Raw genomic sequence first — 15972 nt, forward strand, 5'->3', positions numbered from 1 at the left:
TAACTAACCATCGTGTAGCATTATTGAAAGTATTCTAAAAAAAAAAAATGAAAACATTTTGGTAAAAACTCTATGTGATAACTGAAAAATTTCTTTAGACGTATTCTTGAAATAATTCTAAAAAAATCAAAATTCTATTCTTGGAGAAATTCAAGATTGAAAGAAATACTCTAACAATATTTAGAAAACCCTGGAGATAAGGAGCTTCTAGGCGAAATCGTCATGGAGAAATATTGAAGGAATATCTGTAAAAAATATGTTTAGGAATTTCAAGAGGAATTTCTGAGAAATCTATGTGGAATTTCTTGAAGCCATTCTCCAAAAAAGTTCTTCGGCGATGGCTAGAAAAAGTAATAGCTCAATTTTAGGATAAATTGCTTACACTTAAAAAGGGTGGTAGGTCATTTGGCATAAAGTCGTTTGGCATAAAGCCATTTGGCATTAAGTCGTTTGGCATAATGGTCATTTGGCATAAAGTCATTTGGCATAACGGTCGTTTGGCATAATGGTCGTTTGGCATAATAGTCGTTTGGCATAATGAGTCTGAAACCAAGAATTTCTCAATTTTCGTTTCCACGTATCTATTGAATCTTTCTGATGACATTTGGCTTGTTTTGGAGTCAATTGATACAAAATCTACACTACTATGACACTTTATTCAACAATCATTCACTCTTGAATAAATTTAAGCATATTAGGAAAGTTATTGCCAATAGTATTTTATTTTTTATCCCGAAATTTTCCTTCTTTCAAATATTAATTCTTTATTTTGAGTTTCGCTATTGGAACAAATGTTTTGCACTGAAGATTTTTATATATTTAGCACAAATTTACCATTCTTTTAATTGTTTTATTTTCTAAATATGATGTATCCATAATTATAGGTATGAATACTGTTGATTTAAATTTCAAGAAATTTCTCCTTCTTTTATGCATAGGCTGTTCTTTAGAGCTATATTTTTTAAGTATTTTTTTGTTTCCAACTGGCAAAAGGGCGGCAATCGAAAACATTTATCTGCTCAAATTACCAGCGAAAAGAGAAATCAATTACTGCAGTTACTTCGATGGGTTGAGCTACTTTTCCCCGAATGCCAGTTCCCTGAATATCCCGTTTCTCCGACTAGCCCACTTCCCCGAAAAGTTTTTAGCACTCATAATTGTCGTAGCTTTATACATTTCAGCGGGGTTAACGAACTGGCCATCTCATATGCACCCTTCTTTATTTGATTGGCGGTTCTTTCGAGTTTTACTGTCATCAGTATTTTTGCCAAAATGTGTATAGCCCAGAAGGACAGAATACTTCTTTCTTTTGACTGTTCATCGTTCTTTCTCGTCACTACTCTTCGGGGAAAACAGTCATTTGGAGAAATGGCATTCCGGGAAAAGTAGCACAATCACTTCGATGATTCTGAACGCACTAATTTTTGGCGTCCATTCTTCTATTGGTTTAGTAGTTAATTTTGCCTTCTTTTAAAAATAGGCTGTTCTTTATATTTGTACTATTTTAAATTTCATTATTTAGTAAAGCTAAATGTGACCCATTTTTATATTTTGCTGGTTTATCAATTCTTGCCAGATTTGTTGTTAGAATGATAATTACTTCAGAACCTGCCAATATTCAACATATACTTTTTTGGGACAAACGTGTGATCTCCTTCCGAGATATGCTGGAAAAAATATTATTTCAATCACAAATTTTTCGTTCTCTCGATAATAGACGATATTTTCGATGTACATTTTCAAAATAAGAATTTATATTGAACAGTTGAAAAGTTTTGCCACAAATATTTTCTTTTAAAGATGTGTTGTTCGTTTGAGCTATGCTGTGAAAAGATTTTTTTTTTGCGTTAGAGCCTCAAACATTTTAAATGAAAAATAATCTACTCTCGTTTATAGGCTATTTTTACATTAAGTCGCATTGATAGATCTTTGGATTAGAGCATTTGATATTTTGCAAAAATAATCCATTCTTTTATCAAGTAGTTTTTATCGAGTGTTACGTCCAAACTGGGACAGAGCTTGATCTGCAACGAAACATTCTATGAGCGTTCCCTTGATAAATACATGCTAACTTTCTTTGCCAATTTACTGTTTTCAAATATGTATAACCCAACAAGCTCAAAGATACTCTTTGTTCTGAGATGTAGAGATCCGTCACGAGTTTTATTTAATGATGCTCTCCAATGTCACAACAATTTTTGAAATTCTTAGAACCTACCAAAATTTGTTGCTATTGGCTCGGTGGGGTTGATCTCGGTAAAAGCTTAAAAATGCCAATATTTATTTTAAGTCAATCATTATGCCAAACGGCTATTATGCCAAACGACCATTATGCCAAACGACTTTATGCCAAACGACCTTATGCCAAACGACTTTATGCCAAACGGGGTACAATCCTTAAAAAGCATCGTGGATGATCGTAATAGTGTTGCTTTTTATATAGAGAAGTTGTAATCAGGTATAATCAGGAAGGGGTTCAGAATTGTCGTTTATGCCTGAAATTTGTGAAATTATATTTGTGGTAGTTCATTAGCCGAGCACATCTTCTTTCAATTGCTCAGTTTTTGCATATCAACTTGAATAAACGCTAAAAATATTATCTGACAAACATATTTCAGTAAAGTAAAAGCTTTTGTTCAGTTCATTCATACGACCTATAACATAAAGTTTACATCATGCAAATTTACGAATATGTATCTTTTTGTACAAACCGTACTAATTTCGGATCAAATTAACCAATTGAGTGGCCTGGATTTTTTCTGGAACACGACTTGAAGGTCAGGGAAAGTCAGGGAATTTTATTTTCAAAATTGAGTCGACACCCTGGTAACCACAAATCAATACAAAACACTACATCGATCTAACACTGCTACAAAAACTGTCGTACACCGTGATCAATATCTTATACATTTGTTATCCTGTGGTATAATTTTAATGAGTGTATGTATTAATGTATTAATATTTCATTGCATTTTGATTATACTATCAGACAAACAGACGTACGAGAGAACATGTACGCCCAATGCTAAAATCGGTGCGTTTGACCGATTGTCCAAAAAACAAATTTATGGGAACATGAATATTTCAAAACTACCACAATTACCTAAAATCAATCATTTTTTTAACCTCATTAACCACTTTGCGTGAAAACTAACCGTACGAAATAGACCCGGTATAAATCGGTATAATTGTTTGGTGTCAATTTTGATGTAGACACTGGATACGTTTGAATAATTAAACGAACGGTGTCATCAAGTTTTGTGTGATTTCATACAAAGTTTAATAAATGTACACGATGGAATAATTTTAAAAGGGAGATTTATTGAAAACATTCTTAGAGGAAGATGCAGATTCTTCTCAAAAAATTTTATCGAAACCGTATGAAAGTTACTTACGTCTATTAGAAAAAGAAGTCGAGAATTCATTACTGGTGTGAGGCAAAACCAGATTATGAATTTCATTCAATACTCTGGGGATTTCCTACCAAGCAGAAATTATCCCTTCAACAAACAGCTCATTAGTTCCTACCCAACCATAAACGTAAAATCCGTTCGTTTTAGCGCCTCAACAGTAGCATAACATGTCGATTATGTACCTGTCCTAAACAATTTAAGGCGTTAACATTGTTACCCTCTGTCCGTTCCGAAAGTCCACCTGGGGTCTAGGATATTACTCACATCTACATCTGTTTCCTTTCTTACCACCACAACCGTTTGCTTTCGTTTCTGGAGCAGTTTTGTACTGCTGAGAAGCTGCCAATTTTGATGTGCGAAGATTTTCATTCAAAACAATCACATTTCATCGAAAGCTGGACCATGCTGGAGCGTTTATTTATAACAGTTCCACGGCTTACTCGATGAAGGTTACACGCGAAGCCGGCCAGCGCCTTCTTGGTGAAATCGTACACTGCACATCGTCATTTTCAGAAATTTAGTTCTATTTCGGGATTAATTTATTATTGCACATCATCCATCGAAGTAGCCTAGCGAGCGTAAACTTTAAGAACATTTTTCGTTTACTAAATAGCAAGCGTAGGCATTTGGCCAAAAGCGCATTTACAAATCGGTGAAAAATCAGTGCCAAACAAAACACGGGCGGGAATCCCGGTAAAAGATTAGTGAAAGTGAGAAAAACGTGATCAACGTGAAAAATCGGAAAACTACAACATAATCTATCGTGAGTGAAAACCCGAAGCATTGCAACATCGTAGAACGAAAAAAATGAGCAAATCCCTAACGTTCTGAACGTGAATGAAAACATCATCATCACCGTGCGGGATTTGTTTAGATTAGAGTGGACCAGTGAATCATCGTTGCATTATAGGGGCACACACGTGCCCTAGCCTCGGTTCGTGTCGTTTAGCAGAAGGCAAAACAAATGAGTAGCGATCATGTCCGGAATTTTCAAATATACTCCCAATCGGGCGGCGGCCAGCACGCCAAACCGCCGGTCGGCGTTCGGACTCGGATTCGGGTAAGTTTCTGTATAGCCAAGCCGGAATGCAATTGGGGATTAGAGGCAGATCTCAAATTCCAACGGCCTTCCTCGGTAGGCAGACGTGCCGTCGCTGATGGTTTTATGTGTTTACAGTCATCCCACAGATATGGATCAACTCAGGGTAATTTTTCTGAAAGAAAACTATGATTTTGATATCGTACAAAGCAAAATTAAATTCCTGGAGCTGAATAGGGTAAGTTTACCAGTTATGGACATAGTGGTTCCCTATTTCGTGATACGTGATTACTTTAATGTTTTCAAATTTTGAAAATTTTTGTGTAATAGTTAGATTTAAGATATAACTTGTTGTTAACGCATTCAAAAAGATTTTAAATGTGAAATTTATCAAAACTTCACATATGCCAAATAGGGAACCGCTATGGCCATAACTGGTACATTTTTCCTAATTGCTTTCATGTATACAATAAAAGTTCACGATTACACAGCGTAACAAAAATGACATTTTTGCGTGTCTCAAGGATCAAATTATGTGTCTCTAGTAGATTTGGGGTTGCTGAATCTGGTGCCATTATCAGAAATGTTCCAGCACGTCACAATTTTTAGCTACAGGTCGCTAAAGTTGTATAAAACGCTGGTTTTATTAATATTTACATGAAATTTAAAGTACAATTTATCAAACTTTTTTGTAATCTAATCCACTAAACATGCAAAATAGAACTTGAACTTTAATTTCAGACATAATTTGATTGAAATTGCGCGATAAAATTTCGATTAAACCGATTTTTTCAACATGCTTGCAGTCTCCATACAAAATTCTTCGTTTCTTCTCTATGGCAAAATACAACAATTCTCTAAACCATCAAAAAATAACTTTTCCGCATCGAAATTATTAGAAATTATTTGATGATAAGTATTGTTATACACATAAAGTTTGAGTTCTGTGACAATTTAAGCCAATATATTACCTTCAAGCAGGCAAACTTGCATGCAAGTTGGCTGAAATAGTCATTTTTTGCATTTTCAACAGCCAATATCTCAAAAACTAGACGTGCTATGATATTTCTGAAACCGGCAATGGATTCAGCAACCCTTAATTAAGTGAATAGCGGTATTTTGGTGCTGGAGACAAAAACGTGTTCTGCAGTGTTATTTGTGAAAACGTTTGAATATTAAGACAATTTTCAAAAGATCATCCCACAGATGACTACCCATTAGGTACAAATACGTTAGCCATACGGAAGATTGCTGTAAAGTACAATTGGCATAAAATTAATTTGTAAAGAGAATATTAGCCAGAAAGTACGTTTGGCAAAATGGATAGTTTCGACAATTCAAACAACTGAACAGTAATATTGGAGACCGAATTTAGTATTATATTATTTAATTTCACTAGAGTTTGTATCCTTTGACAGATACGCGTATTTCAACCTCAACTGTTAAGCAGGTATTGTGTATCTGTGAAAGGATACAGACTCTTGTAGAATTAAATGGTATGGAACTATATTCGGTTTTCATTTACTGATGATATTAAATCTTTGAGCTGTTTATTAGGTGCAATACCTGTATTGCATCTAATAAACAGCTCAAAGATTTATTATCATCATTTTTTTTTTTTTCATAGTTTTCGTAGACACTGAACGATTTTTTTAGAAAGTTTTAACTTGTTCTACAGAAAATCTATAAATAAAAAATGTCTTTCTTCTAATGTAGAATACCATGACATTTCGAACATTGATTTTTTTGCTAAGGCACTCTAATGCACATGCACGACCCCCAACATTGCCTTGCTGAATAGCTGCAATATAGTTTACCGCTATTAGTATTTGGGACCCGTTAGCAACATTAGTAGCCGAATATGTCTAAGAGTACTATCATAATTCTTTTCATAATATGTAATTTGAACGAACAAATAATTTGCCATTAAAGAAGTGAATCGTTAATCGATAAAGCACCCACATTAACTTAAACAGTTTGAATTCAAAGAACAGCTTATTTTTAAAAAAATATATTTTTTCTGAAACCAATGTATCACTTATTATTCATCGCTCTAAAGAACAACATATGCTATAAAGCAGACAGAACTTCTAGATACAATTAGTTGTCACGGCAAACGTTGTATTATCCAGTAGACTATGTCAAATTCCTATACAAAAAATCAAATTTGTATTTCTTGTTATCATTAACTTGTTTTACAAATATTATGTTGTACCAACAGGACGCTTCCCTTGTCTAATGTAACAGTTGAAGAATTCGTTCATTTCATACATAATATAAAGATATAAGATAGTTAAGATATAGATAGAAGATAGCTAACATTCATGAGACCAGTTTGTCTCAAAATAACAGACTTTAATTAAAAGAATCAAAAGCCTCTGATGAAAAATAGCTGTAAAATAACTCGGAAGAACAGCCTATGTTAAAAAGAAGGGAAAATATATGATGATGTCAGTAATTGTTATTTTATGTCAGATAGGATTCAGTAACATGTTGCTTGCTCATGCAATATTAGCTGAATGACATCAGTTTAAGTGATTTTTTGTCAAATTTCAACTTAGTGTGTAACCCCGCAATGTCGTTTCTAGATGCATTGAAAATACATTGTTTACTCATCTTAAGGATCAGTTCGTAGCACGTAAAAAACGGGATTTTTTAGAAGAAAGCACGGCTGATAGCGAGTCACTTGTTAGTGGCTTGGTCACTATTTTCGACCTGGTCACTTAAAAGTCACTATTTGCAGCAAAAAGTCACTGAAGACACTTTTTTCTTTAAAACAAAAGTCACTAAAGAGTGAATAATATGTGATCTTTCGGTTCTGTTACATGCTCCTGTGGAGCGAGCGACGCAATCAAGCTCATTCGTGTCCGGCTCGTTGTGCGAGTGCGGAATGATATACGTGTTCAGTCGAGGATGGATTACTGGTGAGCTCGTTTCATGCTTATGATAGCATTTTTTCATCGTGACAATGTAACTTTTATGTAATTTTCAAATAAACTATGAATGGTTCGTCACTACAAGTGTCGCTATAAACACTTATTCCAGTCCTATATAATATCAATACACACATACATTTTATTTTTCATCATTACTACCACCTCGAGACTACAATGCAAAACCAGTTTTAAGTAATGTCATATTTTTCCTCCTTATCCATGATCGCATCACCGACCAAATGTGTCTCCCAGATATTTTTCCTCCCTCACCAATCAGTAGCGTAGCTAGGGGTGCGATGTGGGTGCGGTCCACACCGGGTCCCGTGTTCTTAGGAGCCCCGAAATCATAGCATAGCATAGCATAGCATAGACTGACTGTACATGTCAATGGTTGCTACTCCGTGATTGATCGGAACTGGTAAGAATTGCACTACGATCCAAATGAATAAGGGATGGGAGTTTCCGCTTACTCTCGAAGTGCAATTTTAGCAGATCTAATATTATTGATCAATAACGGCGCCGGCCAAGTCCTTACAGTCAGTTGGGATGGGGAAGGAATGTTAGGGTGTAATGATTATTGCTTCTAGAGACCGAGAATACCTCTGCATCTCCACAATCACCACGGGAAGGGTGTTTATTAGTGAGGGAGGAAAAGATCTGGGAGTCACCTCTGGTCGGTGATGCGATCCATGGACAAGGGGAAAATATACGACTTATATTTAAAGCTAGTTATATATTTTTGTCTCGAGAAGTTTTTGGTAGAAGCTTTAAAAAGTACGTCAACATCTATAATGTCGAACAATTCAAAAGACGTTTTTATTAATGACGAAAACTGAAAATTACATGTATATATTTTAAATTTTTATGAAACAGGAATAATGCCGACACTTGTAGTGACGAACCATACATAGTTTGTTTGAAAATTACATATGAGTATTACTGTGCATTTTGTTCTTTATATGGTAGAAGTTTTAGAAAATACGCCAACATTCACAATGTCGAACAATTCAAAAGATAATTTTTAATAACGTCAAAAAGAGAAAAATATATGTATATTGAAATTGTATAAGAAAAAAGCATAATGCCGACACTTATAGTGACGAACCATACAAAGTTTATTTTAATATTACATAAAAGTTACGCTTTCAAGAAAAAATGTGTTATCATAAGCATGAAACGAACTCACCAGTTGATAATCCATTCTCGACTGAACACAAAACTGACACTGACAGCAAAACTTCTTGGCGTCCCGAAAACAAACCGTCTTGCTTGGGCCTTCACAAGTACCTACCCAGCAAGACGCTCTCAAACAGGAAAAAAATCTCCGGCGACGAAAACACGCGTGAAACTTTGAGCAAAATCTATCGGACGACGCAAAAGCGAACTGTCCTGCTTGGGCTTCACGAAGCACTACCTTAGGAGCCCCGAAATCATGGTGAAAAATTCTCATAGCATTAGAAATTGAGATTTTGATAAACTGAAATGTATCGGAGCAAGCAATATCAGATTTGGAGGGGCCCTGAATTGGTAATGAGTGGGGGCTTTTGAGAACAGTAATAGAACAGTACTTTTGAGCAGAACATTGTGGTTTTGGATTCAAAAATACCCAATGTATTTCTGTTAATCAGGGGGCCCTCTATAACTTAAGCTTGAGGAAGCCAGGAACCGGTCTCATTTTCCTCTTTCGCATTGCAATGATTCTTGATCTAAATTCTTGATGCTCCAGAGATTACTACGTGACTACTCCATAGGTTCATAGATTTTTATCTTCAGAAATTCCTCTAGAGTTTCATTTAAATTTTTCTTCAAGTATTCGTACAAAGACTTCCCCAGAGACTTCATCAGGGGTCGAAAAGAGATCCGGATGTCTTTCAAAGACTTCTTTCTTAGTGCATATCTTACCAGTTCCGATCAATCACGGAGTAGCAACCATTGACATATACACGAACAGTCAGTCTATGCTATGCTCATGGAACGGAGTGAAGTGAGATGGAACGCTGTGGAACGGAACGCAGAATCAAAACAAAACAGTGAAAGAGGTAACCAGAAACACGTTTCTAGGCTGACTAGATGTTCAAATTAAAAATGAACCCCGATGGTTTGCATGAGGTACCGTTCAAATTAGCGGGGGTGCATGGTATTTCCGGGATCTGATGATAGGAAAATGTTAATCTGAATAACATTCATCTTCAAACTAAAAAATCAAGGGAAAGACAAACATTATCTTCTGCTGATTTTCTAATACCGTTTTGTCTCTAATTCAGAACATGACTCATACTCCAAACACTCGACTTTTATGAGTCATATTCGGACGGAATTTGAGATAACACGGTATAAGACAAAAACATACATTTTTCTAGATCACAATATCAACGAATCAAGGAATAAATTAAGTAATAAGTTTCTAGCGAAATGTCTGCAATTTTTGACCGGGTTCTTAGAAAATTTGCGAATTTGATGAATATTTCTCGTAGTTTTGGTTAATATTTGAAAAAAATCAGGGCAAACTGCTGACAAAAATCTGAAATAATTTTTGGACAGAAAGTCAGTGCGATCTGTATTCTAAATAAATCTCAACAATTCAACAATTCGCCAGAAACTCCTCCAAGAATTACATCCAAATCTGAGCTCTCAATCTTCTTTAAGTATTATATAAGCCTATGCCTATTTTATGTTTGTCTCTTAGAAAAATAAAGAGTGAGGTCTTCAATGTGCTATTTTTATATATTCTATTTCTCGTCGTGAAGCTTCATACTTACTCAGTGACTTGATTTCTAGAATCTTGATTTTGTTAAGAAATATTTTTAATTATTGTAGTATTTTAAACTTTCATAACTAATGTTTGAAGTTCAAAGTCAATTTTTAGTCGTTATTTGCTCATATTTTTGATCGCACAGCACGAGTCGTACATTTATCCAACGGGGCTTGCCGAGTTGGATAATAAGGACGAGCGCTGAAAAAAAATGAATTCTGCAACGAGTTGCGTACAACATTTTTTGCAATCTCTTAGAAAACCACTTGAAGGTATCAGAAATTATATCCGGATACATTCACCATTTTTATGAAAATTCTGAAAGTTATTGTGTAATTAGTAGTTTACGGAAAAAGTTGCAGAATGATGATTTTTACAGCACGAGTCGTAAATTCTGTAAAAATCGAGCTTTGCAACGAGTTACGTACAACATTTTTTTTGCAATTTCGTAGAAGACCACTTGAGGGTATCAGAAATAATATCGGAATGCATTCACCATCATTTTACAATTTCTGAGAAATGATTGTGTAATAATTCATTACGCAACTCAAAACAGTTGCGTAATGAGAAAGCGTTGCGTAATGAATCATTACAACACTGGTTTCAGTTGCGTAATGACTATTCCCGCACTGCATACTTCAGTGCAGGAAAGTAGGCCGTTTCATGACAGATTGGCGTGATGAAGATCAGCCTATTACGATGAGAAATTGCAAAAAAATCTTTATGTAACTCAAAACAGTTCCGTAATGAAAAAGTGTTGCGTAATGACTATTACCGCACTGCATTATTCAGTACAAGAGAGTAAGGGTTTTAGACACACTAGCGTGATGAAAAGCAGCCTATTACGATGATAAATTGCAAGAAGTCCATTACAATTGGATACGAGGCTGTTAAAATTATTATTCAACGCAGGAAAAATGCGTGATTGAAAATTTATTGCATGGGAAATTTCGTTCCTTATCCAATATTGATCCATATCTGTGGCTTGTCCATAATTGGGGGTTGACTGTACGCCAATTGGTACGAGTACGAGATGGGATCATCGCTGACTGACTGACGGCCAGTGGATGGATGCGGAAGTGCCAATAAAATTCTAGCTGCTTTTTATAATCGCGCGCAAGAGTCATCAAATTTTGATAGATCCATTAGAGGGAGAGCAAAGTGCATCCAAATGAGTGTGTTTGTTTTCTAAGTGGGAAGGGTTTTAAATATTTGGCAATCCAGTGTGATGGAAAAAAGGGAAACGTGGTCTGCTTTTTTTGTTAACATGCTCCAAACGATTACTCAATCAAACATCTTGGACCATTCTTTCACTGTTGAAGATAAATAAGTCATTAAAAGTCACATGGATCTGCATTTTCATCGAAACTGAGTTGATATCAGTTTTCAGCATTTCTTCCAATAATCTTTCCACTAACGAGATAACACAATTTTTTTCGATAAAAATAGAAAAAAAAAGTCTAATTATACCTTAATGAATAGTAAGCTCACACGGAAATTTCTTCAAATAATACTATTAAATTCACAGAAGTTCCTCTTAGAGTTGCTTTCACCAACCCTCCAGATATTCATTCAGAGATTTCTAAATGGTCTTTCCCAAGAGTTCATAATTTCTCCAGGTGTTGAACCATTTAAAAATCATACACACGAACACGGCGCATCCCTTGTCGAATGCAACTGTAAAAAAAATACGTCAATCCGTTGATCTGTTCTCAATCCATCTCGTGACATACAAACACCATTCCTATTTTTATATAGAAGTTAGATAGATACAGTCAACTCTCCCTTACTGGATATTTCGTATCCCGATATCGAGTTAGATAACCTTAGTAAACGTTGGTTTCATGGCTACCTCGATGGTCCCATCGCATTTGCACTGGTTTTGTGTTCTATAACTCGATACCTCTTTAACTCGTGTATCCCTTCAATATCGAGTTATAGAGGGTTGACTGTAGATATATTCTTTGCGAAGTACAGAAAGTTTCTATTACGAGACTATGAATGTTTGTAATACGCAATGCAAACCGATAAGAGTACCAATCTCAACTTATAGTGCACATATTAATTATTTGTTTATATGATTGATTGCTCTATAAAGCATTATGAAGATTAAAATGGCATACTGCATCTGAAACAATCGTTTGGAGCAAATAAGTTTTCGAACCATCTAAAAATCATCACGAAGCGACTGATGAACTCAATTGGCTCGCCTCAATTAAGAAACAATGCATATTGCATTTGTAGCAGTTATTCCCTCTTTATCGGTTATAACATTTCACATTTCTATTTAGAACATGCCGGTATAATTCCTACCGACCGCGACATCATCTTTCCTTTGCCTCATTTAATTTCATCGGATTGTTCAGTTTTCACTGAACCACAAAGATGTTCAATTGACTCAATTGCTCGTTGCGAATTTGCTAACCATCATTCTAACCAACAACCACCCAGACACGCATAGCCTACTTTGTGCTACGTTTATCATCATCGTAATGCTCGCTTATTCATGATAGATTTCAAGTAACTCAAGCTCTGAGTTGAAAATAAAGTATGACAACCGTTTGTTTGTGTCATCATCCCTCAGGATTAGGCTACCCGGCTTGATATAGGGCACTGCTCTGTTTTGATTTTATATGGGATTTTGACATTTGCTAGCCAAACAACAATACAAATTTAAAGAAACAAAAAGAGAAAGGATGATTATCGTGCAAAGCCCTGTAGGGCTCTGCACAAAAATAATTCTCTCTTTTTAACAGCGCCATGAAATTTTTAAACAACAGTGCCATTCAAAGTCAAAACCCCATACCACATGAAAACGGTGCAGTGCCCTATTACGATTCATCCGCAGTCTATAGAACGGGTTCGTCTGCCTGATAAGAATTTGACTTTCTACCTCATTCTTGGGTTCTCTCTTGAACAACTGATAACGGCTTTCACCGCATTTTAAATGACCCTGTTTACTCGTGGTTTTAGATAAAAACGAAGCATGATGTATGGTTTGAGTCATTTTCGAGCATGTCATAAACCGGACAATTGCAGCTCACGGTCACGACCGGACGTTTTTCAACCGCCGCATAAATCATCCTGAACTTTCTTCCGTCTCACTAATTAGAGCGGGCAAATGAGTGCATGCACGTACCGATGATCCTTCAACCCGAATTATGACTTGGCTGCCAGTTTCCGCGATCAACGCTCGACCATCCAGAGTCAGAGGCATAGCAGGCCTGCTGCGAGATCTTAATTAATTTTGTCCGTTGCTGAATCGTAAAAATAAATCGCCCAACATGGGATGGGTCAATGTCTACTTTGATATCGATCGCGAAACGGCAAATCCTAATCAAACTACAGTACTGAACAGAACAAAGTACACATTGGCTGTTTTTACATGCAAAATTGTCATGTATGCTTGGAACTCGAATTCTAAAGTGGTCGACATTCGTTTAGTTGAGTTCCATTTTTTTCTATACTAAATGTCAGAAAAACCAAAATATTAGTTCTATTGTATTTTTTTATTATTTTAGCAGCTCGGTTAAACAGATTTCTATCACTGTGAGAGATTTATGAGAGATTTCTAATAATTTAAAAGTTTGTGTGTAAAGTATTGTAAATTTAATCGTTGCAATAGAAGCCGACCATTGACTTACCCTTGTGTAAGTATGAAAAATGACCTTTGCGTACTTTATTCTGTGCAGTACTGTAGCTGTGACTGGGGACGGAGAAAAGTTCACTTCTCCGAAGTAATCAGTTCGAATCAATTCATCTTTTCTGCTGGCAATTAGCTGGTTGGGGGACATTGGGCGCGTTGCAAAATACGCGCGTGGGTCGGGTGTTGATCTCATCGCATTGCACAGATGCTCGATATCGAGTACGCAAACGGCGGACATATGTTTGTGATTTATGGGGCAAAATACTGCCACCCGGTACCAAGGCGGATCGGGTGCTGCAGTTGGTGCACATTACGCATTGCATCGGGCTTAACCGATCGTAAATATGTCGAAGGGAACACATGTTTGTTGATCCAGAGATCGTAGGCAAAGTCGCAATACTTCCAAAAGAAATAACGTTTTCTAGTATTTTGACCTTTCTAAAATTTATCATATTTACGTATTCAATCAATGACCATAGAAAATAGGTCAGTGTACCTGCTAGTTTGCAGGAAGCCAAGCCGACAAAGCGCAAGATTTGTATTTAATGTCATGAATGCAATTTGGTAAGTCGCCAATTTCTCGGATGAAATATTGTGATGAAACAGTTTTAGCACTACGTCTGAAATGTTTGAGCTAATTCGACCTTTGATGTGGATCTTCTTCTGCTTCGTGTCATTACATATCCAAAAAATCTTCCTCTCGGCTAAAAGTACCTTCATGGCCCAGATAGCCGTAGCGGTAAATGCGCAGCTCTTCAATAAAAAAAATTTCTCTTTCCAGGGCATAAAGTACCTGCCACACGAAATACACATGCAAAAATGGTCAATCGGCAAAGAAAGCTATCAGTTAATAACTGTGGGAGTGCTCTTAAGAACAGGGTCTGTCCCAGTTGGGGCATAATGCCAGAAAGAAGAAAAAAACAAAAGCACTTTGACAACTTATTACCGAAGCAATCTGCAAAACTTGCGACAAAATTGTTTTAAACTCCAACAATTCCTTATGCAGAATTGTTCATGTCTCGTACCTGTAGCAATATAATTTTCAAGGATCAAATTACTTGTCTCTAGTGAACTTGGAGTTGCTAAATCTGATACCCTCAGAATCGTTTCGTTTTATTATTGTTTAAAATATGATTTATCAAACTTTTTGAAAATCTAATCCACCAAGCACGCAATTATTTTTTTTACCAAAAACCGAATGTATTGAAAGTCGGAAATTCCCGATATATATTCCGATAGATTTTCAACATAAACAAAATCAAAAGAAGATCAGCAAAAAGCCTGAAAAATAAATTAAACTATTTGTCATCTGTTCAATACACATACAAACTCGATCAACGTCGAATTTATTCTATTGTGTTTTTCATTACACAATAAGGCTTTTCATGGTTTCTTATTCCTAGTGAAGCGCGACATGGATTGTGCATGACTTCCCAAAGAAAAATCTGGCTCTTGTAAAGAACGATTGAGAATTTCTATAGGGGAAATCTTGGTAAACTAACTGTAAGAATTGTTACAAGAAACTTCTTTAATCGTGAGAAAACTAATGGAGCAATTCCTAGAATTAATCAATGGATGGTTTCTTTAAAATATCAACGACCAACCCTTTATATGTTCTGGGACGAATTTACGTGAGTATTCTAAGAAGTAATTCATGAAAAGATTTTAGAACATCCATACAGAATTATTAGAAGATTCTTGAAGAATCTTTGAAGAATTTGGATTCCTTCAAGAATTCATCCATGTTTGCTCACAGGGGCCCAGGGATTCCTAGAGGAGTTCTTCGAACAAACCTTTTTTCTAAGAATTTCTCCAGCATTTCATTCAACATATTCTCCAGTATTTAATCCAAATATTACCCCAGCAGTTTTACCAAATATTTTTTTAAAAGTTTTAAAAAATATTTCCATGCTGTCTTCAAAAGTCTATTCATGTTTTAACACCAGTTAATACTATAGCAGTTTTTCGAATAATTCCTCCAATCATTCCTGCACAATTTCTTTCGAAATTCTGTCCAATGTATTTCGAGAAATTTCTTCAGAAAATCCTTCGAAATACTGTTACAAGATTCGATTGATTTTTGTTTCGATTATCTCCGCAAATTATCTATGAAATCTTCTTAAACTTCCTTGCAAGTCCAGGAGTTTTTCCAGAGGTCCATGCTAATTAGGGATGACTTCAAAACT

At 35.7% G+C, this 15972-nt stretch overlaps 1 protein-coding gene across 9 annotated transcripts in view; it reads left to right on the forward strand.

The window, feature by feature from the left end:
• The window catches only part of LOC5570142 (centrosomin), a 150019-nt gene that overhangs the window by 84142 nt on the left and 49905 nt on the right, over nt 1-15972 (forward strand). For 6 of the 9 annotated variants that reach the window (XM_021850617.1, XM_021850623.1, XM_021850621.1 and 3 more), the window contains exon 2: nt 4027-4473. The exons of the other annotated variants lie outside the window; for them this stretch is intronic. In XM_021850617.1, the coding sequence (XP_021706309.1) occupies nt 4391-4473 (83 nt within the window). In that variant the 5' untranslated portion in view covers nt 4027-4390. The remainder of the gene's footprint in view (nt 1-4026; nt 4474-15972) is intronic. 9 annotated transcript variants of the gene reach the window in all.

The sequence above is a fragment of the Aedes aegypti genome, chromosome 3 (genome assembly GCF_002204515.2).
Source record: "Aedes aegypti strain LVP_AGWG chromosome 3, AaegL5.0 Primary Assembly, whole genome shotgun sequence".
NCBI classification, from domain to species: Eukaryota; Metazoa; Arthropoda; class Insecta; order Diptera; family Culicidae; genus Aedes; species Aedes aegypti.